General features: G+C 45.5%; 1 protein-coding gene across 3 annotated transcripts; it reads left to right on the top strand.

The window, feature by feature from the left end:
• The first annotated feature begins 1,291 nt into the window (after window positions 1-1,291).
• On the top strand, window positions 1,292-21,153 carry LOC147437580 (zinc metalloproteinase-like protein). Of its 3 annotated transcripts, none has more exons than XM_086487098.1 (10): window positions 1,295-1,611; window positions 1,799-2,014; window positions 2,089-2,169; window positions 2,348-2,434; window positions 2,520-2,615; window positions 2,702-2,755; window positions 2,857-3,695; window positions 3,789-3,837; window positions 20,740-20,779; window positions 20,865-21,153. In XM_086487098.1, exons 1-10 carry the CDS (start codon window positions 1,318-1,320, stop codon window positions 21,002-21,004), a joined length of 1,896 nt encoding a protein of 631 aa, XP_086343224.1. In that variant the 5' UTR covers window positions 1,295-1,317; the 3' UTR covers window positions 21,005-21,153. The 3 variants fall into 3 exon arrangements, with proteins under 3 accessions (XP_086343225.1, XP_086343224.1, XP_086343226.1); XM_086487100.1 differs by having other exon boundaries at window positions 1,473-1,611; window positions 1,774-2,014; XM_086487099.1 differs by lacking the exon at window positions 20,740-20,779 and having other exon boundaries at window positions 1,292-1,611; window positions 20,837-21,153.
• The last annotated feature ends 952 nt before the right edge of the window (window positions 21,154-22,105 follow it).

Here is a 22,105-nt window from a genome sequence, read left to right as displayed (position 1 = left end):
TGCCCTTTCCTTTTGTAAGGGTAGTAGATCCTTGAGAGAGAAAAAAGAGAGTTCGATCTCGGCCCTTTCCTTTTGTAAGGGTAGTAGATCCTTGAGAGAGAAAAAAGAGAATCTGGTGGAATCTGACTATAAATTGAACAAGGCGTCTGGAGACCGACGTTGGCACTACCTTTCACTCCGATTGAAGAAAGAGAGAGAGAAGGAGAGGACGAGCGAGAGAGAAGAAGAAAAGAGACTAGAAAATTAAAGATAGCTTCGTTGTACACGGGCTGAGATTTCCTCGTATTTACACTCCCTTTCTGCGGAAAGGTAGTGCCAATAAAATAAGAGAGCTCCCAATAGGTGATACCCATTGTGAAAACTGCAGATTCTAAAGCAATCTTGAGAGATACCGCCAAATATAGGTGAAATTTCATTTTAAAGTATAAGAAATGAATAAGATACGAGTCTTCAATGGAGTTTGCATGATGAACAAAAGTTGAAGAATATCGAAGGATTTGCATGATGCGTCTTCTTTCTCTCACTATGCGTAGTGTACGTGTTCAGCTCGAGATGCCGGGCTTGTTTGCCTACAACAACACAACTGCCATTGTTGTGGTAGTTGATGGTCAGAGCCATCGAGCCAAGGTTCTCACATTTAATTTCATGCACGCCCCAATTGTCGCTCATGGCTTGAAAGGCTATGACTAAGGACGGGAAGGAGTGGCCTCAGATTTTGTGTGTGCACATGTAAGGATTGTGGGCACAATGCAAATGTCAACTTGAGGCACGGTTTGTGACAGTGATTATGGAGGTTGACCGTGCCAAGCACATGATGGACTACCAAAATCTGACTTTAATGTTACCAGCCAAAGGAGGGAAAGGAGTAACATGAGGAGCCTCCTTTGAATAGATGTAGATAGATTCTCAAGTCTGAGAGAGAGCCGAGTTCCATGAAGAAGGGCAACACACATTTACAGAGGAGAGCTAACAGAGAACGCAATTTGCAAGCTAACAATTCAAGCCAACAATCAGTTAGGCGAATGGATCTAGATGCCCAAGGAAACAGACACACTCGAAGTCAGGTTGAGAGGCTACAAGCGATCACGAGTTGGAACGATAGAAGGTGGAGTTTTTGCAGCCTACGAACGACGGGTGAGCGTCAAGTCATCGGGTTGACGAGCGTCGCTATTGAAAAGAATCTTGACACTAATTGAAGGGTTTTATTTATTTTAGAGCTAGTAGGGAAAATGTTGAAGCCTGTGGTATTGAGTAGCTGTGTAGGCCTACTATAAAAAGTTGATTACCGCACGCCTTCGTTCATTCATAATAGCAGCAATGGCAGGAAGTGACGTCGAGCGCAATGAGCCGGTCACGGAAGCGGAGGTTGACGATAATTGCAAGCCCAGTGAGGAAACGAGGCTGTTGGATCTCAGATTCCTGCATCGCGGAAAACTGCTGAAACTTCGCTTGGCCGCCCACTTAACGCTCTTGGAATTGGGGCAGCAGCTGGTTTCTGCATCAGGGGTTGCTCCCCACACCCTACGCCTCCTCCTCCCACGTGCTCCTGCCCTCCTGCCTTTCTCTCCTCCCTATTCGTCGCTATCCATATCTCAATCTGGCATTACTGAGGTAGTCACACACACACACACACACACACACACACACACACACACAGAGAGAGAGAGAGAGAGAGAGAGAGAGAGAGCAATGAGCGTTGATAAGAACCCGTGTCCCATGCATGCTATACAATGTCAGGCTTAATTAGTCAGCTCTCTTCTTACCATTTTGCAGTGGTTATGTTCGTTTTCTCTATTAGGATCAAGTAGTGAGAATGTTGGGAGTGCTTCCAGCGGAGATCAGTGACGTGACTCAAGAGGCTGGCAAAGCTTTTGAAAGAACCATCGTAGGTTTTTCAGAAGAGGATCAACGTGCCAAGAGATGGAAAACTGGCAAACCTGGTGTACCCAGGGCACTTCCTCAGGGGGATTACATTTTTTGTGACTTCAGAACCTTACAGCTACCAGGTGTTGAGGTAACTCGAGTTGAACCTCAAGTTTGACTTCCTTTGATTGATAATTCATGGTTCTTGTATTTGGTGCAATACAGCTGAACCCTCCAGCAGGAAGAGCTTTGGAAATCATGCATAAGCTTGCAAGCGATCCAGGCATAGTTGCTATCATGAATAAGGTGTATACAATGACCATTCCCTCATCAATTCTTTCTTTATGAAGAATTCAATCATTTTAAAATATTCAATCATACGGGATTTATTGATAAAAACTAAGCGGTCGTTGTGAATTTGTTAAAGTTAAGACTTGTTTGTAACGATGTCTGCATCTAATGGTGTGGATTTTCTGCCTATTAGCATCGTTGGAGAGTTGGATTAATGACGGAAATGGCACCTCTTGGTTATGTAGGGATCAGTCCAAAGTGTATCTTAGGCTATAACAAGGTATTAGATATTCAACGTATACAGCACAAAAAACTCTTCTGACAGCTGCTTCTCTCTTGATAAGAAACTTCACTGCTTTTGCTAGAATCAAGGTGAAGAGATCTCCTTACGCCTACGGACAGATGATCTGAAAGGTTTCCGGAAGTATGCAAGTATTAAACTAACCTTACTTCATGAGTTGGTAAGTATCTATATAAATTTAGAAAATCATTGAGCTTCTCTTCTAAACATATTTTTGTAATTACACGGTGATAATGATTGCTATAGGCTCACATGGTCCATTCGGAGCATGATGCACACTTCCATGCCTTGAACAAGCAGGTCCATTTTTACCAATGCTCACGTTTTGTAGGAATTCTTTTTTGGGTGGAGAAGAAGCCTGTTTGATGTGAATTCAGAAGTTTGGTTATCTTGAACTGTAGTTGAATGAGGAAGCTATATCATTGGATTGGACAAAATCAGGAGGTCAAAGTTTGGATGGGTCTAAGGGCGCTTATGATGACGAGGAAGAGGAAGAGCTTACAGATGTGGGGGGTGTATTCACTAGGGGTGGCCTGAAACTTGGGGGAAGCAAGGAGCATAGTCAGCTAGGTGTACGCTCTGCAGCAGCATTGGCTGCTCTTTTACGTTTGTCTAATACTAAAGACAGGACTCAGAGTGAGGGTGTTGAGATTAGTGTTATAGCGGAGGGAAATGAAGTGGCCAGTTCAAGTGATTCTGGTTATTCCTCTAAGCAAGAGCCCGACCCTGACGATCGAGATAAAGAAGAACCTAATCTTGTTATTTTGCAAGACATGGAGGTTGATAAACCTGCTGCAGAGTCCACCGATGGGCTGGTGGAGACAGTACAGAATCTGGCTCCAGGTTCCTGCTCACAAATGGGCAATGTGGCATGTGAACAAGAACCAAGATTTCAACCTAATCATCCTCCTGGTTATGAATCCTCCACAAACGCCGAAACTGATTTGAAGATTGTGGACAAGTTGCCCAATCCATCACGTGTCAGCGGTGATGTTGAGGCGGCTGGTGGCGTCCCTGTGTGGTCAGCAGACACATCACAACTTAATAGAGGCATTGGAAATCTTGATCAGTTCGTAGGACAGATTGAACGGCCATTGGAAGAGGATTCAAGCTTGAAGTCACTGCAGGAGAGCACGGAAAAAGTTTGCCGTAAAGTTAATAATGCAATTTTGAAGCTGAAAGCAGAAGCATCTCCTTCAGAAGCGGCAGCAACAATTCAGAGCTTATACAAGATCCTTAGGTAAATGCTCACTTCAGTGAATCAATTAAAGTCAGTAGTCGTGAGAGATTCCTCCTCTGTCTAATTGCATGCTTTGTGCTTCTTAATTGCTAGGAATCTCATGGAGCATCCTGATGAGGAGAAATTTAAACGTCTGAGAAAGGTAATTCTTTTATGCACTCTGAATGGGGATTAATGAGAGTTCAATGTTTTTGCTTTGTCACAAGTCTTTTTGTATTTACCGGTGATTTATTTGCGACAATTGCACTGAATGAATTGGAGAACTGTAAAGCAAGAGAAGAAATTGAGCATTGTCTTCCCTGTTTTGATAACAAGTCACTAGAAGGGAAATTTAACAAACTTAACAGTTAAAATGAGAAACGCAAAGGCAGTTTTTCATTCTCTGCCTTATTTGTATGGATGAACCTTTTATGTATGCACAAGGTGTATGTGGGGCTTTGTTCTTATCAAGTAAGTTTAATTGAAGTCAATGGGGGTGGGTTGGTGGTGGTGGTCTCGTAGTGATGTTAATTTCTACATTTGTTAAGAGGGACTGCTGGTGTCGAAACAAGAAGCCGTCCGTGTAGCAGAGAAAGACTCTAGAGAGGCAGGCAAAAGTTTTTGGGAGTTGAATGAGTTGAGGCGGGGAGGGCTTGGTTTTGGTAGCGCGCGCGCAGAGAGAGAGAGAGAGAGAGAGAGAGAGAGAGAGAGAGAGAGAGAGAGAGAGAGAGAGAGAGAGAGAGAGAGAGAGAGAGAGAGAGAGAGAGATGAAATGAAATGAAATGTTATATTAACGTCTCCAAAAGGCCAAAGTGACCTATGAGACCAGAAAGTTACAATGTGGTGGATCTGATACAAAGTCAGAGTAACAAACTAACTAACAACATAACAAAACAAAACAAAAAATACTATGGGATCCTAGACTGGTCAATGTGAACTAAGCAAAAGGGGCAGCTTGCCGGGATAGCTAAATCACAGGAGATCTAGCATCGGGCGTTGGCGGGTCTCATCAATCTCCTCCATGGTGAGTAGTCTGACCGGGCGTCGTGCATGCCTGGCCAGAGTGCACCGAATCTTCTGATGAAGCCTTCGTGGATGCTGCGTAGTCCTCCGCAGTCGTGGGCGCCTGGATTTCCCTAGCTCAGTCGCTCGGTCGATCAGTGTGCCTTTGGTGTGAGACGAAAGTGAGCTCTGCTGTGGTAGTGGCTCCTGCGGCTGTCCAGTGTCTGAGAGAGAGAGAGAGAGAGAGAGAGAGAGAGAGAGAGAGAGAGAGAGAGAGAGAGAGATGAGATGAGATGAAATGTTATATTAACGTCTTCAAAAGGCCAAAATGACCTATGAGACCAAACTGTTACAAAATTGTGAATCTGATACCATGTCTGGGTACAAAAAGACTAGAACAAAAATACTACTACCACTAGAATCCATCCTCATCTGCACTCTGGATGTCGAGAGAGTATGGGTCGAATCCTATGCTGTAGTCTCCTTCGATGCTGTGTAGTCCCTCTCCTCAATCGTGGCGGGTCTCATCAATCTCCTCCATGGTGAGTAGTCTGACCGGGCGTCGTGCATGCCTGGCCAGAGTGCACCGAATCTTCTGATGAAGCCTTCGTGGATGCTGCGTAGTCCTCCGCAGTCGTGGGCGCCTGGATTTCCCTAGCTCAGTCGCTCGGTCGATCAGTGTGCCTTTGGTGTGAGACGAAAGTGAGCTCTGCTGTGGTAGTGGCTCCTGCGGCTGTCCAGTGTCTGCGCGAGAGAGAGAGAGAGAGAGAGAGAGAGAGAGAGAGAGAGAGAGAGAGAGAGAGAGAGAGAGAGAGAGAGAGAGAGATGAGATGAGATGAAATGTTATATTAACGTCTTCAAAAGGCCAAAATGACCTATGAGACCAAACTGTTACAAAATTGTGAATCTGATACCATGTCTGGGTACAAAAAGACTAGAACAAAAATACTACTACCACTAGAATCCATCCTCATCTGCACTCTGGATGTCGAGAGAGTATGGGTCGAATCCTATGCTGTAGTCTCCTTCGATGCTGTGTAGTCCCTCTCCTCAATCGTGGCGGGTCTCATCAATCTCCTCCATGGTGAGTAGTCTGACCGGGCGTCGTGCATGCCTGGCCAGAGTGCACCGAATCTTCTGATGAAGCCTTCGTGGATGCTGCGTAGTCCTCCGCAGTCGTGGGCGCCTGGATTTCCCTAGCTCAGTCGCTCGGTCGATCAGTGTGCCTTTGGTGTGAGACGAAAGTGAGCTCTGCTGTGGTAGTGGCTCGTGCGGCTGTCCAGTGTCTGCGCGAGAGAGAGAGAGAGAGAGAGAGAGAGAGAGAGAGAGAGAGAGAGAGAGAGAGAGAGAGAGAGAGAGAGAGAGAGAGAGAGAGAGAGAGAGAGAGAGAGAGAGAGAGAGAGAGAGATGAGATGAGATGAAATGTTATATTAACGTCTTCAAAAGGCCAAAATGACCTATGAGACCAAACTGTTACAAAATTGTGAATCTGATACCATGTCTGGGTACAAAAAGACTAGAACAAAAATACTACTACCACTAGAATCCATCCTCATCTGCACTCTGGATGTCGAGAGAGTATGGGTCGAATCCTATGCTGTAGTCTCCTTCGATGCTGTGTAGTCCCTCTCCTCAATCGTGGCCATTTGGATCCCCGTAGCTCCAGTGCTCGGTCCATGAGATTGCCGGTAGTGGTCGAATGAGTGTGGGCCGAGCTCTGCAATGATGGCTGCTCCTGTGGCTATCCCATATCTAGTGAAAAGAAATCTGTAATCCGTCTCTGGGACTGTCTCTCTAGCTCTCCCAAGTAAAGTGTCTATTTTTGTGTAACTCAACTAGATATAGCCCAAGACATCTCTGATCCTCATAACTCATGACCCTAGAGAAAGGGCCGAAACCCTCTCTGAATAAGCAATGGAAACGGCCCCGTATCTCATAGTACATTGTGCAATGACATATGTAATGTAGCTCTGTCTCTTGCTCTAACTGGCATAAGCGGCATATCCTGTTGTCTGCTGGTATCCCTCTGGATCTACCAGTCTCAATCTCCAACTGATGTGAGGATGTGCGTATCTGACCAGTGGTACACCGCAAACCATGAGACATATGTGTATCCATGTAGCTCGGTCGAATTACAAACCCATCTCTATAGAAAGCCATCTTCGTGCCCAACTCCTGTGGCGGCTCTATCCATGTCCTCTTGGTATCCAGCTGACGAATGAGTCTAGTAATCTCCACCCGTGTAAGAGACATCGAGGGTGTCTGAAGAGAGTTCTGGAAAGGGGGCAGCATGTCCATGCTGAAGCCATGCATCTGAAATCATCATGTCATCTGTGCATACCAGCATGAAGTGTCCTCCTGAAGAGCTCACTGTCTGGAAACCTCAAGGGCCAGTCTAGCATATCTGTCTCTAGTAGTATCTCACAAGCTGTGCACAAAGGAGACTGATCTGGTAAGCGCCTAAATCTCCATAGGAGGGGCAGCTAGCTCTGCTCGAGCCTCGAATGATAGCGTGGGGTACGGAGGCCTTGGCTCTGATCAGTCGAGAGATCATAGATACCAAGGGCCTCTCCATACGTCTCCAACCATCCTGGCCTACAGAAGGTCCCCATATCTGCACCGCATACAACATAGCTGAGGCTACTAAAGTATCAAAGAGCTATAACTTTGTCCGAGGTTCTTGGAACTGAACCTGCGAACACATCCTCTCCAAGCCTCCCAAGGCCGCATAAGCTCTAGTCAGTCTAGTCTCTGCTGCTCTCTCCCTTGGCCCAGTGAAGACAACCCCAAGGTAAGTGTATGCATCTGTATACTCTACAATCTCCTGCCCGTATGTGAAAGTCGGTGATGATCTCCTGATCCACTGTGGTGTGGTGGTGAACACCATAACCTTGGTTTTACCAAGGTTCACAGACAATCCACTATCCTCTACAAAACTGTGTAGTGCATCCAACTGTCGCTGCATACCCTCTGGTGAGTCAGAGATCAACACAATATCATCAACATATAACAACAATGGGATCCACGTCCCTGCCAATTGGGCACCTCTTATCACCCTCTCTGTCAATGTAATCAAACACCTCATCAACATACATATCAAATAGAGTAGGAGACAATGGGCAACCTTGTTTCACCCCAATGGTGGAGTGAAGTAAATCAGATATCCCCTCCAGGGTGCGTACATGTCCCATCACTGATCTGTATAGAGCCATAATCCCCCAAATCAACACTATGGGCACCCCCATCTCTTGCAGTCTGCGCATCAATCGAGTTCTCGGTGTTGCTAAATTGGCTTTATCAAACAGGAAAATAATTTAAAATGAATTATTGGATTTATAAGTGAGAAGGGTTTTCTCACTTGGAACACCAAGAAAAATAATTTTAAATGAATTATTGGAATTTTAAGTGAGGGTTTTTCTCACTAGAGACATCCGAGTATAGAGTATTCCTAGTGCGTCATTCAAAGTAATGACGGGATCACTGTGAACGGGAATATCTGTAAGGCCACCAGGAACGGGTACTTCTGATGCGTCACATCGGATGGGTGGCAGGGAGCATCGGGGAGAAGTATCCGACCATCCGGGAACGGACATCTCTGATGCGTCATAGGATGGGTGACATAGAGCATTGTGAAGGGGATTGTACCGTAAGTTCGGTAGGAAAGGACTAGGTAATGGGTATTCCTGATGCGTCACAAGGTGGGTGACGGGTGCATCGGAAAGGGGATAACTATAGTCGAGAGGAAATCCGAACTAGAAAGAGGAATATGCGTAAAGACGCAAGCACAAGAATAAAGATTGGTTTTGAGAAGCTTTTCTTAAAAAGTGGAATATTTTAAAGAGTTTTCCGGGAAGAGCAGACGCTGTCCCGCGAGGAATCTATGTTTGCATTGCATTTGTGCATGTGGTTGCATCCAGGGACGCCTGGGAAGTGTTGTGAAAAGCATTGTTTTAAATTTATAAGGTTTTATTGAGTTTTTGGGTAGGTTCAGACCAATTTTAAAATATGTCGGCCGTCCACTTAATAAGTGGGCAGCCACTTAGAAAATAAAGCAACAAAACCAGCTAGCGAATTCTCTCTCCCTATTTCGGGTAGAACAGAAAAAAAAAACCGGGTAGAACAGGAAAAAAAAAAAAAACGGCCGCGATCTCTACGCGAGGCAGCTATTCGTGCCGTGGTCAAGGAGCTATAAAAGCACCACATACCCTCACTGAAAAGGAGTTACCAGCGCCAGCAAGAGAAGACTCTGCCGCCAGAAGACGCGAGAGATCGCGAGACTGCGAAGCATGGAAGTCGCTTTTCCCGCGTAAGAGCGACAGGTATCTATTGTGGATTCACCATACGAATTGTTGTCGTGTGTTTGTGTGTGTGTTTGCAGGTACTTCATCGCGAAGGAGAAGCGAGAAGGCTTCGGCCTACGCTTGGGAATTCCGGAAATGGAATTCGGAAATTGTCTGCGGAGTCTCAACTCCGAGTACAGACAGAAAAAGGATTGAGAGCTTGTCTCTCGGATTTCCTTTACGGGAAGGAACGACCATCGAGTCAGAGATTTAGAATGGAGGGGTTCTTGTGCTTGTAAAAAGATTCTCCCTAATAAAGAATTCTCTTTAAGGGGGGGGACCAGCCCATCTTCTGGTCCCCAGTACTGTGTCGATCTTCTCACACTCTCTCTCTCTCTCTCTCTCTCTCTCTATCTGTTTCTCTCTATATCCTTTGGCTTCAATATTAAGTGATAAATTCTATTTATCCGAGTATATTTTATATTGTTATGCGCTCCCGTTTGTGACACTCGGTACCATGTCAAATGCTTTGTGGAAATCCACAAAGCTACAATAAATCCGTCTCCCATGTGACCTGCCCTCCTCAATGATGGCTCTGGGTGTCAGAATATGATCAAGAGTGGAGAAACCCCTCCTAAAACCGACATGGCCCTTTGCTCGTACACACCCACCCTTTGCCCAATTACTCAATTGCTGCTCAAGAATGGATGCATACAACCGTGCCAATGTGTGCCCAACCATAATAGTGCGGTAATTCCGAGGCTCTGTAGGATCACTTGCCTTGAAGATAGGCACAATAGTAGACAACCTGAGAGAGAGAGAGAGAGAGAGAGAGAGAGAGAGAGAGAGAGAGAGAGAGAGAGAGAGAGAGAGAGAGAGAGAGAGAGAGAGAGAGAGAGAGAGAGAGAGAGAGATGAAATGTAATATTAATGTCTTCAAAAGGCCAAAATGACCTATGAGACCAAAAGGTTATATGTGGTGAATCTAAGATCAGGTCTGGGTAGAAGAAGTACAAAGAACTGAAAAGAAAATAGTGGGTAGGGGTGGGGTGAAAGCTGATACAAAGGGTGAGCTGATACAATGGAGCTCTCTGACAGTCGAGGCATCATATACATATACATCAGTACCCAAAAAACTATAGAGATTCAATGTCCTCCAAGGTAGGCACTCTGTCGGGACGGCTCCTATGTCCCACCAGTATGGTATGGACCCTCTGTCGTAATCTGCGTCGATGTCGAGAGGGCCCCCATCACCCGTGGCCCCCCTCATCCGTGGGTGATGGGACCGCTCCAACTCTATCGCCTGATCAAGCAGTATGCCTCTGGTGTTGTTATGCTGTGGGGGTGCTCGAACTCCTCTGTTTGTGACTGAAAGAAATCTGTAATCTTCCACTGTCGCTGGATCTCTCTCATTGTGCCCCTCTTCAAGAGATCCTCTCTGTGTTTGCGAATCTCTAGTAAGTATAATCCGAGGCATCTTTGATCCTGGTATCTCATGACTCTAGAAAGTGGCCCAAAACCCTCTTTGAATAGACAGTGAAAACGGCCTCGTATCTCATAGTATACTGGGCAGTGACATATGTAATGTAGCTTTGTGTCTGGCTCTATTTGGCACACCTGACAATTCCTGGACTCAGCGGGTGCTCCTCTAAATCTACCTGTCTCGATCTCTAGTTCATGTGAGGATGTGCGTACCTGACCAGTAGCACATCGTATCCCGTGGGATAGATGAGTATCCATGTATCCTGGTCTGAACACAAAACCTCAGACCAAAACCATCCTCCGTGAGTTGGAGAAGATGCTCTCTAGAGAAAGTCATCTTTGTACCTAGCTCATGTGTAGGTTGTATCCATGTCCTCTTCGTATCCAATTGAATCAAGTCCTGTTTGATGAGCCTGGTAATCTCTGCCCTAGTGAGGGAGATGGAGGGTGCATCCAGAGGGTATTGAAATGGGGTAAGCCGATCCATACTAAAGCCATGTAACTAAAACCAAGATGCCATCTTTACATACCAACATGATCTATCTCCTTGCAATGCCAGCTGTCGCGAACACTAGTGCTAATCGAGTATATCTGTCTCTAGGGAGAGCCCAAGAAATGAAACTGATCGAGTGAGTGCCTCCACTACCAATGGAGGAGCAGCGAGCTCCGCCCTAACAATGTCATGTGGTACTGAGGCCTTGGCCGTAATCATCCAAGAAATTATAGACACCAAGGGCTTCTCCATACATCTCCATCCATCAGTATTGCCAACTCTGCTATGATGATCAACTGAGGGGCCCCATATCTCCACTCCGTACAGCATGGCCGAAGTGACCAAAGTGTCAAAGAGTCAAAGCTTTGTCCAAGGTTCCTGGAACTGAACCTGCGAACATATCCTCTCAAGTCTCCCCAATGCTGCATAGGCCCTGGTCAATCGCGTATCTGCTGTACGCCTCAGGGAAAATACTGGACCATTGAAAACCGCCCAAAGATAAGTGTATGTATCTGCATACTCCACAGTCTCTCGACCATATGTAAAAGTGGGGGCGGAGAGAGAGAGAGAGAGAGAGAGAGAGAGAGAGAGAGAGAGAGAGAGAGAGAGAGAGAGAGAGAGAGAGAGAGAGAGAGAGAGAGAGAGATTAAATAAAATGAAATGTTATATTAACGTCTTCAAAAGGCCAAAATGACCTATGAGACCAATCTGTTACAAAATGGTGAATCTAATACCACGTCTGGGTACAAAAGAACTAGATACTACTCACTAGAATCTATCCTCATATGCACTCTGGATATCGAGAGAGTATGGCTCGAATCCTCTGTTGTAGTCTCCGTCGATGCTGTGTAGCCCCTCTCCTCAATCGTGGCAGTCTGGATCTCTGTAGCTCCAGTGCTCGGTCGATGAGAGTGCCAGTAGTTGCCGAATGAGTGTGGCCGAGCTTTGCAATGATGACTGCTCCTCTGGCTGTCACATATCTAGTGAAAAGAAATCTGTAATCTATCTCTGGGACTGTCTCTCTCTATCTCTCCCCAGTAAAGTGTCTATATCTGTGTAACTCAAGTAGATATAGCCCCCGACATCTCTGATCCTCATAACTCATGACCCTAGAGAAAGGGCCGAAACCCTCTCTAAATAAGCAATGGAAATGGCCCCGTATCTCATAGTACATTGTGCAACGACATATGTAATGTAGCTCTGTCTCTTGCTCTAACTGGCATAAGCGGCATGTCCTGTTGTCAGCTGGTATCCCTCTAAATCTACCGGTCTCAATCTCTAGCTGATGTGAGGATGTGCGTATCTGACCAATGGCACACCGCAAACACTGAGACATATGTGTGTCCATGTAGCTGGGTCGAATCACAACCCCATCTCCTATGAGGTGGAGAAGATGCTCTCTATAGAAAGCCATCTTCGTGCCCAACCTGTGGTGGCTCTATCCATGTCCTCCTGGTATCCGGCTGGATCAGGTCCTGACGAATGAGTCTAGTAATCTCCACCCGTGTAAGAGACATCGGGGGTGCTTGAAGAGAGTATTGGAAAGGGGGCAGCCTGTCCATGGTGAAACCATGCGTCTGAAACCATGATGTCATCTGTGCATACTAGCATGAAGTGTCCCCCTAAAGAGCTAACTGTTTGGAAGACTCAAGGGCCAGTCTAGCATATCTGTCTCTAGTAGTATCCCACAAGTTGTGCACAAAGGAGACTGATCTGGTAAGCGCCTCAACCATAAGAGGGGCAGCTAGCTCTGCTCGAATGATAGCATGGGGTACGGAGGCCTTTGCTTTGATCACTTGAGAGATCATAGATACCAAGGGCCTCTCCATACGTCTCCAACCATCTTGGCCTACAGAAGGTCCCCATGTCTGCACCCCATATAACATAGGTGAGGCTACTAAGGTATCAAAGAGCCATAACTTTGTCCGAGGTTCCTGGAACTGAACCTGCGAACACATCCTCTCCAAGCCTCCCAAGGCCGCAAAAGCTCTAGTCAATCTAGTCTTTGCTGCTCTCCCCATAGATAACCTCGGCCTAGTGAAGACAACCCCAAGGTAAGTGTATGCATCTGTATACTCTACAATCTCTTGACCATATGTGAAAGTCGGTGCTGATCTCCTGATCCACTGTGGTGTGGTGTTAAACACCATAACCTTGGTTTTACCAAGGTTTACAGACAATCCACTATCCTCTGCAAATTTGTGTAATGCATCCAATTGTCGCTGCATACCCTCTGGTGAGTCAGAGATCAACACAATATCATCAGCATATAACAACAAAGGGATCCACGTCCCTGCCAGCTGGGCACCTCTATCACCCTCTCTGTCAATGTAATCAGACACCTCATCAACATACATACCAAATACAGTAGGAGACAATGGGCAACCCTGTTTCACCCCAATGGTGGAGTGAACTAAATCAGATATCCCCTCCGGAGTGCGTTTATGTCCCATCACTGATCTGTATAGAGCCATAATCCCCCAAATCAACACTATGGGCACCCCCATCTCCTGCAGTCTGCGCATCAATCGAGCTCTCGGTACCATGTCAAATGCTTTGCGGAAATCCACAAAGCTACAATAAATCCGTCTCCCATGTGACCTGCCCTCCTCAATGATGGCTCTGAGTGTCAGAATATGATCAAGAGTGGAGAAACCCCTCTTGAAACCGATTGGCCCTTTGCTCGTACACCCTCACCCTTTGCCCAATTACTCAAATGCTGCTCAAGAATGGATGCATACAACCGTGCCAATGTGTGCCCAACCATAATAGTGCGGTAATTCCCAGGCTCTGTAGGATCACCTGCTTTGAAGATAGGCACAATAGTAGACAATCTCCAAGTCTCAGGTAACCCCTCACACATGGCACGATTGAACACCACTGCAAGAACCTCTACCAACATATCTCTAGCATGTGTAAAGTGCTCTGCTACTAGACCATCATGATCATATGCCCTGCTAGTCCTCATCCTGTCAATTGCTCTCTTTACTATCTCAATGGTAAAGAAGGTGCTGGTAGGTGGGCATGGCTTTGTAGGATCTGGAAGGGGGTCCTGTCCAGGAACCGTATATAACGATGAGGCATACTGGCCCCACACATTAGGAGAAATAATCACCGGGGGAGGGGAGTGCTCATGAAAGAATCGCCATGCCTCTCTTGAGTCTCTACTCAAGAACAGCTGATACAAATCTCGCTCCATTTGGGCCAAGTAAGCTTGTTTCTTCTGTCGCACAAGGCGTTGGGAAACAATCCGAGATTGTCTGTAAGTGATGACTCCTAAAAGAAGATCCCTTTGAAGCTGGGCTCCCATCTTTCTACACTCCTCATCATACCAACTATTTTGGGGCATGCTCCCAGAATACCGCCTCCGACCCGGCTGAGTGTGTGGGTATGCCTCTGATGCTGCACCATGCAGTGTCTCAGTCAGTAAAGTGGTGCACTCCTCCACTAAGAGGCCAGGACCAACTGTGCATAGACGGCTATAGATCTCCTCTGTATAAACTGAGTCAGTCTTTGGTGTAAATGTATAACGGGTATGTGACCTACCTCCTGATGTCTGGGCTGTACTATACTGAAATGAAACAGAAAATGTCAAAAGTGCATGATCCACTGCTACGCCCGCTGGTCTGGCTCCCACTATGAAATCCTGAATACAAGGAATAAAGCTCGGTTGTGCCATAACATGGTCCACTGTATTGGCCCGTGTCTGTGTGGAAAGCATTGAAACCGGCTGCTTCAGAAAATTGCTATAAGTCATTAAGTATGGCTAACCCATGTGCAGTCGTCATCTTCGTGAGGTATCTCCCATACTCCGTCTGCTCTCTGTCATGTGAGCATCTGTCAAGCCCCAACTCACCCACATCAAGCTCTCTAAGCATCTCATTTGAAGTGTCGTAGAAGACTGTCTGAGAGTTGCTCGTTCGGGCATTGAAGTCTCCTAGGAGGATGATATCACCATCCCTAGAAAACTCCCATATATCATCATCTAGTATAGAGAAAGGCGATTGTCCTCTGGATGTAGCATATACTGACGTACTGGGGGGAAGTAACATATGGCAATGTATAGAAATCGGCCTGTGTGAGCTCTCAACCTCACCCACATGTATCTAGCATGATCATCTCTCCTTATAATATGTAGTAGTGGTTGTAACTCCTCCCTAAATAGCACCGCTACTCCTCCTGGACCTCTACTCCCATGCTCAGATCTCGCGACTGTTCTGTGGGTTGTCTCCCATCTGTATCCCATCACATGTGGCATAAGCTGTGCGGGGGCCTGATGCGTCTCTGAGAAGAAAACAATGTCCCTGTCTCTGAAACTGTCCTCAAAGGCACCAACGTCCAACCTCATAGATCCATTACAATTCCAAGTAGCCATCTTCAGTGTGGTCCCATAGGTCTCAGACCGTCATGTAGAGCGCCGCTCTACAATCACCACTCGACCATCTGTGTAAAAGGCCATCTTTCCCTTTCCCCTTGCCGCCGTAATCTCTGGCATTACCTCTCTCATATGCGCAAGCTGTGAGAGAGTGAGACCATCATCGAGAAAAATACCTGTCTTCTTGAGAGTAGGCCTCTTTCTCAAGAGTTCCTTCTTCTCTTCCAAGGAGGGGAAGCGTAATATAAGAGCTCTCCCTTTCGAAGATTCTCCAGGACCATCACTCTTCTTGCCCACTCTCCATGCCTTTGTGTGTGAAGGCTTGTCCAACCCCATCATAGATGTGAGGCTTGTGACCTCTTTTTCCACATTGTTTTTGTCTTTGAGGCCGGTTACCCTCACATGTAGAGCCCGCATCCTCCTCCTTTGTTCCTCTTCGAGGGTCATGTTAATAAGAGTGGGTGTACAAGGAGCTTCCTTACCTTTCCCTTTCTTGGCAACCTCAATCCATTTTTCGGCCTCCTCTACTTTCTTTTGTGTTGCGGAGATGACCACGGTCCATGACTTCTTCTCCTCACCTTCCTTGATATATATATGTATATATATATATATATATATATATATATATATATATATATATATATATATATATATATATATATATATATATAGAGAGAGAGAGAGAGAGAGAGAGAGAGAGAGAGAGAGAGAGAGAGAGAGAGAGGTCTTCAGGAGCCACCTTCAGCAAGTGGACTGCTCGCTCTTCTGGATGAAAGCTCCTTGTCTGCTCCAATGTAGTGCTTTGTTACCCACCTTGTGCCATCCTGTTGAAATCTCTCGGTGATGTCAGTTGCCTCTTCACCCTCACCTTCGTCCCCAACTACTCTATCCCTTCTATTCCTCCATTACCTTTTGTTGTCAGATTTTACCAGTTGGCGGGCTTTGCCCGACACCGAACTTCTCATAGTTGTCCACTGTCATCTTCACCGCTGGTGGCTTTTGGTGGCTCTGGTTCTTGGTTTATAGTCGCTGAATGGGCTTTTGGTTGAAGCGCCTATCTTTCAAAGGCTACTGCCCTCTTCTCTCCATTTAGCTTGCTAGGGCACTTTTCACTCTCTTTAGGAGAGGTTTTTTATCCTAGCCTTCAGTCTTTTGCGTTGAGCCATGTGCCTAATTGTATCTCGTTTTACAATTTTTTGTTTGATGTCTATGGGCTTGCTATGTAAACAGTGATGTACTTGCTCGCAAAATAGGCACCATATGGGCGTTCTGGGAGATTTTTCACGTAATAGAATCAACCTTTTTTTCTTGCGCGCGCGCGCGCACACACACACACACACACACAGAGAGAGAGAGAGAGAGAGAGAGAGAGAGAGAGAGAGAGAGAGAGAGAGGAATGAATTGAAATGTTATATTAACGTCTTCAAAAAGCCAAAATGACCTATGAGACCAGAAAGTTACAATTGGTGAATCTGATACCATGTATGAGGACGGAAAGTACAAAGAACTAAAACTAAAACATTAATGAAATGAATCTAAAGCTGATCCCGAACTGAAACGAGATAGAGGGAGGGGGGGTTGGTGGGTTCAAATGAAATCTCTCATCGGTCGCTGTCGAATCTCATCAATATCCTCCATGGTCAGTATTCTGATTGGGCATCTTGCATGTCGAGCTAGAGTGATCTGGATCTGCTGCTGCAGCCTTCATCGATGGTGGGAGACCCCTCGAGGTCGTGGGCGTCCGACTTGCAGATGTCGGCCGAGGGGCTAAACCCTAAGAAGAACAAGTAACAGAAGAAGAAGTCCTATTAACTTATGGGGACCTCGTTTGATGGGGTCCCAAGTGACATAAAGGAAGAAAATAAAGCAGGATCCGGAAACACGCAAAAATTGATGACGTGGTAGATTTTCGAAAATTGCGTTGGCACGTTGGCTGATGATGTGGCAGGCTGTACGGATTTCCATGATTTACGCTGGCAGCATTTTGGCTTTGCTTTTGGACCAGATGCTTTTGAGTTTGAAGGCTTTTCACTGTAAACTGCTTTTGGGGCCTAGGGCCTTTAAATATGAGGTTAGGGCTCATTCTCTTGCATGCTTCCTGGAGAAGGTGCAGAGTCTGGAGTACCGGCTTGTACTGGGTTGATGCAATATAAAGAAATACCGAAAGGGGTGCCAAGGTTTGGGGCCAATACTCTCTGGGGTGGAATTTCGCCACTCCGTGTCGCGTGTCGTCTCTCCTCTTTCAGTTCAATTGCTATTGAAGTGCTAAAAGTTTGTTCAGTATGTTCTTTCTATTGGCACGTGGTGCCCGTCTTGTGACAGTGGTATTAGAGCATCAGGCGTGTGCTTTTCTGAAAGCATACTGGTCCTACAAAAGAGCAGACAGATTTTATTCGAGGTATCTTCGCCCTCCAACCCAGGCTTATTATCCACTTCCACCCTTACTTCATCGCGCATCGGGCGCGCTCCCGTCTTCACCGCTCATGTCTTACAGGGCATAAGCCATTAAGATCACTTGCAAGAGAAGGATCCAAGATTTGTTTCGAGCTGCTGTTTTTCTCAGAAGCAGTGCCATGCAAATGTTGATGTCGACAGCTACCAAGCAGCACACTCCAAGGGCTTGGCAAGCTTTCAAGAAAATTTTTGCCCGAAGTTGTATGGTTTCTGACATCTTCCTTCGGAGTGCAACTTTTGGTAGAGTGGGGTATCCTGAAATGCTTGCCATGGAAACCCCAGCAGATTTTAACTTGAAATTTCTCGACATCTCTCAGTAGATGTTTCTTCTCGAGTTGATAACCTTGGTGGTTCGGTGCGATTGCTATCTTGGGACTACCATTGCCGCCAAAGAAACACTGTTTGTCCAAGAGCTTATGGACCATGATGTGCTCGGCTACGACCTCATGGAAGAAACCTAACCCTAATTTTTGGTGCAGGTTTCAAGATGGAAAGTCAGTCGACTTTTCAAGCTCGGCTGATGTCGAGATTTCTTTTTAAGTTTGAATTTTGTCTGAGAATCTGTTTGAGAACTTGTTTGATGATCCTGTTTGGAAGTTGTTTGAATTGGATGGTATTTGTTTTGAACCTGTCTTGGATTTCCGTGATTTACGTTGGCAGCTTTTTGGCTTTGCTTTTGGACCAGATGCTTTTACCGAAAGGGGCACCAAGGTTTGGGGCCAATACTCTCTGGGGTGGAATTCCACCACTTCGTGTCGCGTGTTGTCTCTCTTTCAGTTCAGTTGTTATTGAAGTGCTAAAAGTTTGTGCAGTATGTTCTTTTCTATTGGCACGTGATGCCCGTCTTGTGACATCGATCAGTCAATGTACCTCTAGTGTGGGTGGGCTCTGAGATCTGCTGTGATGACTGCTCCTTTGGCTCTCCCCTGGTTGGTGTAAAGAAATCTGTGATCTGTCTCTGAGACTGTCTCTCCCCTGATGTCCTCAACAAGCTCTCCCTAAATCTGCGCAGCTCTAGTAGAAACAATCCGAGACATCTCTGATCCTCGTATCTCATGACTCTAGAAAATGGTCCAAAACCCTCTTTGAACAGACAGTGGAAGCGGTCTCGTATCTCATAGTACGCCGGGCAATGACATGTGTAGTGCAGCTTTGTCTCTGGCTCTAAGCGACATAAGTGACATATCCTGCCCCTGTTGGTACTCCGCAAAATCTTCCAGTCTCAATCTGGAGTTGATGTGAGGATGTGCGTATCTGCCCAATAGCGCATCGTATCCCATGAGATAAGTGTGTATCCATGTATGCAGGCCTAGTCACAAAACCGTCCTCCGTGAGTTGGAGAAGATGCTCTCTGTAGTGCAGTACTGAATGTAGCGTGCATGATCGGACAGTTGGTCTCTAACCTTTACAAAACAATCTTTATACGTCGAATGTCCTTTTCAGTATTTGGTTCATCTTTTGGTCAACAGTTCTGTTCCAGCTCTTCCTGCGAGTAAAGCTTCCGCTTTTCTGCACTCATCTATCCTTTCAGCTTTCGTCTCATCCTGAGAGGGGAATCAATGGCCTCACGCAATCTCGAGTGACTCTCATCAATCGGGTAATCTTCAGGTGTTTTGCAAATCTCGGATCTCTAGAGTACTTCATCAATCTTTTCACACCCATGTCAACTTGCAGTGGACGCTTGTATTCTGCTCCGGCAAAATTCTTCACCAAAAAAAAAATTTGCCCTAATCTTCATTCTTTTCTTCAGTTTCTTCGTCGGTTTCTACTTTTCTTTGCCTTCCTGTTGAGAGGTGTTATCTCCATCAGATTCTTCACGAGAACCCATGCTTAATCTGGGATTCTTAATGGCTTTATGCCCTGTAAGACAAAGCGATGAAGACGGGAGCGCGCCCGATGCGCGATGTATGAAGGGTGGGAGTGGCTGATAGATCCGGGGTCAAGGCACGAAGATTCTTTCCCAAAAACTGTGCGCGCTAGGTCTCATTTGTAAACAACGACCTCCATCAGTAGAGTGCTAGTGGTGGTCAGCCCATGAGGCTAGGCATGTTCAAGGTCACCTCGAGGAGGTGAGGCTTTAAAGGTGCACACCTATGTCCTTGGACATTGCCCAGCTAGGAGGTGGTGCTGCAGATGCTTTTTTTTGGCAAGAAATCACGTACAAAGGTAAAGTATTTACAAATGGAAGAAAAAACAGAATCAAAGAAGTAGACAAGCTAAACAGAAATTCGTTCTAGCGGTTGTGCAGGGCTAGTAGCTTAGTGGAAGGCAAAGTTTGAGGACTGAGCATTATTATTCTCTCCTGTTCTCTCAAATAGTTTGTTGATATTGACTTTTGTCAGGACATTGCCATTGTGTGTATCGTTGTCAAGAGTGGCGCATCAATTGGTTAGCAAGAGCACAAAGAGGGACTGAAGCTAAATATAGTACTTTCCTTGTCCAAACATGCATACGAAGATGCATTGTTCTGTTTGGTTAACAGATTCGGCAAAGCAGTTAGGGTCTTCCTGTAGAATGAATGCTCATAGCTTACGTACGTTCTCCATGGGACATTGGCCTTTTTACTGATCTCTAACATTAGTTATTTTTGAATTTGATATCAAACTTGAGCGGGGTATCTTGAAGTCTGTTATGACGGGTGAGTAGGGTTGCTTATTGTTTGCGAGCGACTTTCAGATGAATTTTTGCAACCGATATTCTTAACCCAACCCTGATGCACACTTTCTCCATGTGTAACTTGGACTTTTCACAGTTGCATAAGCAAAGTTTCTACCAAGATAGCAGCGCTGTTTTGTTTCTAGGTGCTTTCTTTCTATTGAATATGGTGTATAGTAGGATCTTTTATTTGTAAATTTCCTTTAACTGTGTAGAATGTAGTCTTGGCTTTACTAAATTGAAAAAGCCTGAAAGCTGGGAAAAGCATGTACCTGCTCTTTTGCACATATAACTCTCTCGAGGCTTTGTGATTCTTATTTTGCAGGCTAATGTAGCTTTTCAAAATCGCATTGCAAAGTTTACAGGTAGTTTTTTAAGCAGAGATTTATAAGTTTATCTTCCCTTCTGTTCTTTTTTGAAAGGAGTGTTTTAGAAGACTCCTTTTTCCAGGTGCAATTGAGATTCTACGGGCAATTGGATTTTCGGAGGAGCCTGGTTCGGATAGCAATGCAGACTATTTAGTCTTGAAGCGGAACGATCCAGTGCTTCTGTGGCTGGCCCGATCCTCTTTAGAAGCTTGCATGGCTTAGCCTCCCTTGTATTGAAAAGCATTGTATCATAGGTATGGTTTTGGTATACTATACAATACCCACTTGTGTTATATACATTCAATTCAAGACTACACAAATAAATCAACAAGAGCACAGCTCATAAACGGAGGTGTGCCCATTACCGTGAACTTGTTCAAATGTAACAGTTTCAGCTTGATATCTTTTTCCAGAGAGAGAGAGAGAGAGAGAGAGAGAGAGAGAGATTGCCAGTTTGGAGAGTGATCTTTAGTCCAACACTCAAACCTTGCATACTACAAGAGATTCATTGACGATGAGTGTGGACCGCCTCAACTTCCTTACCCTTTCTCTCTCTTGCTTTGAAGCTATCATCTTGGGAACACACTTCTTCAAGGGTCCAAGCATTTTAGGTCAAGGTATGTTTGAATTCGATGCACCAAAAACCTTTGAATGCATGTCAATTCGTATCTCGAGGTACCACCAAAAGATAGCCTTGGACTAATCAAAGCTTAACTGTTGCCTGTCAGTGAGTTCTTTTGAAGGATACCTTCACATTAGGAACTCTCCTTCCAAGGATTGAGACCCACAGGCTAGCTGCTACCCTAACAAGAGTTTCTTTTGTAACTTAAGCCCCATCACTTGTTTCTTTTTTTTCTCAATCTGATGCTTCCAATCAGCTAGTTTTACGTGATCACGCCTACATACCCACACCTACATGTTGTAATGGTTGAACCAGAACCATAACGGGCATGCTTAAAGCCCCTCGCTTTTACCACTAGGTTAACTTCCCTTGATAACTCTATCATGGCGTAAGAGAGTATTCTTAAGAGAGAGAGTACTCTTTGATAAGAACCCCTTGCCTTAAAAACCTAATCTTGTTATTTCCTTCGTACTAAAAACCTGAAAATCGTATCCCTCTCAAGGAAAAGGTAAACTAATCCATCAAACATGTATCCTCTCACCCATCCCATCCCGTCGCAAAAAACCAACTTTATGTTTGACTACCAATCCCATCTTGCAGAAGATTTTGGCAAAAAGAATATCATCATGGTAAGGTGCACACTTAAGACTGCCTCGCCTTGTCAATGCTAATGGGAAACTAGGGTTAGAATTTGTGAACAG

This window comes from Adiantum capillus-veneris, chromosome 17, assembly GCF_014529385.1.
Source record: "Adiantum capillus-veneris isolate H3 chromosome 17, ASM1452938v2, whole genome shotgun sequence".
NCBI lineage: Eukaryota > Viridiplantae > Streptophyta > Polypodiopsida > Polypodiales > Pteridaceae > Adiantum > Adiantum capillus-veneris.
Note: the sequence above shows the minus strand (reverse complement) of the source record. Positions and strands in the feature narration are given on the sequence as shown.

Coding starts and splice junctions, on each gene's coding strand:
- LOC147437580 (XM_086487098.1), top strand. CDS start 1,318: ATGGCAGGAAGTGACGTCGAGCGCAATGAGCCGGTCACGGAAGCGGAG. Junction 1,612..1,798: donor CTCAATCTGGCATTACTGAG/GTAGTCACACAC, acceptor TTTCTCTATTAG/GATCAAGTAGTGAGAATGTT. Junction 2,170..2,347: donor TAGTTGCTATCATGAATAAG/GTGTATACAATG, acceptor TCTGCCTATTAG/CATCGTTGGAGAGTTGGATT.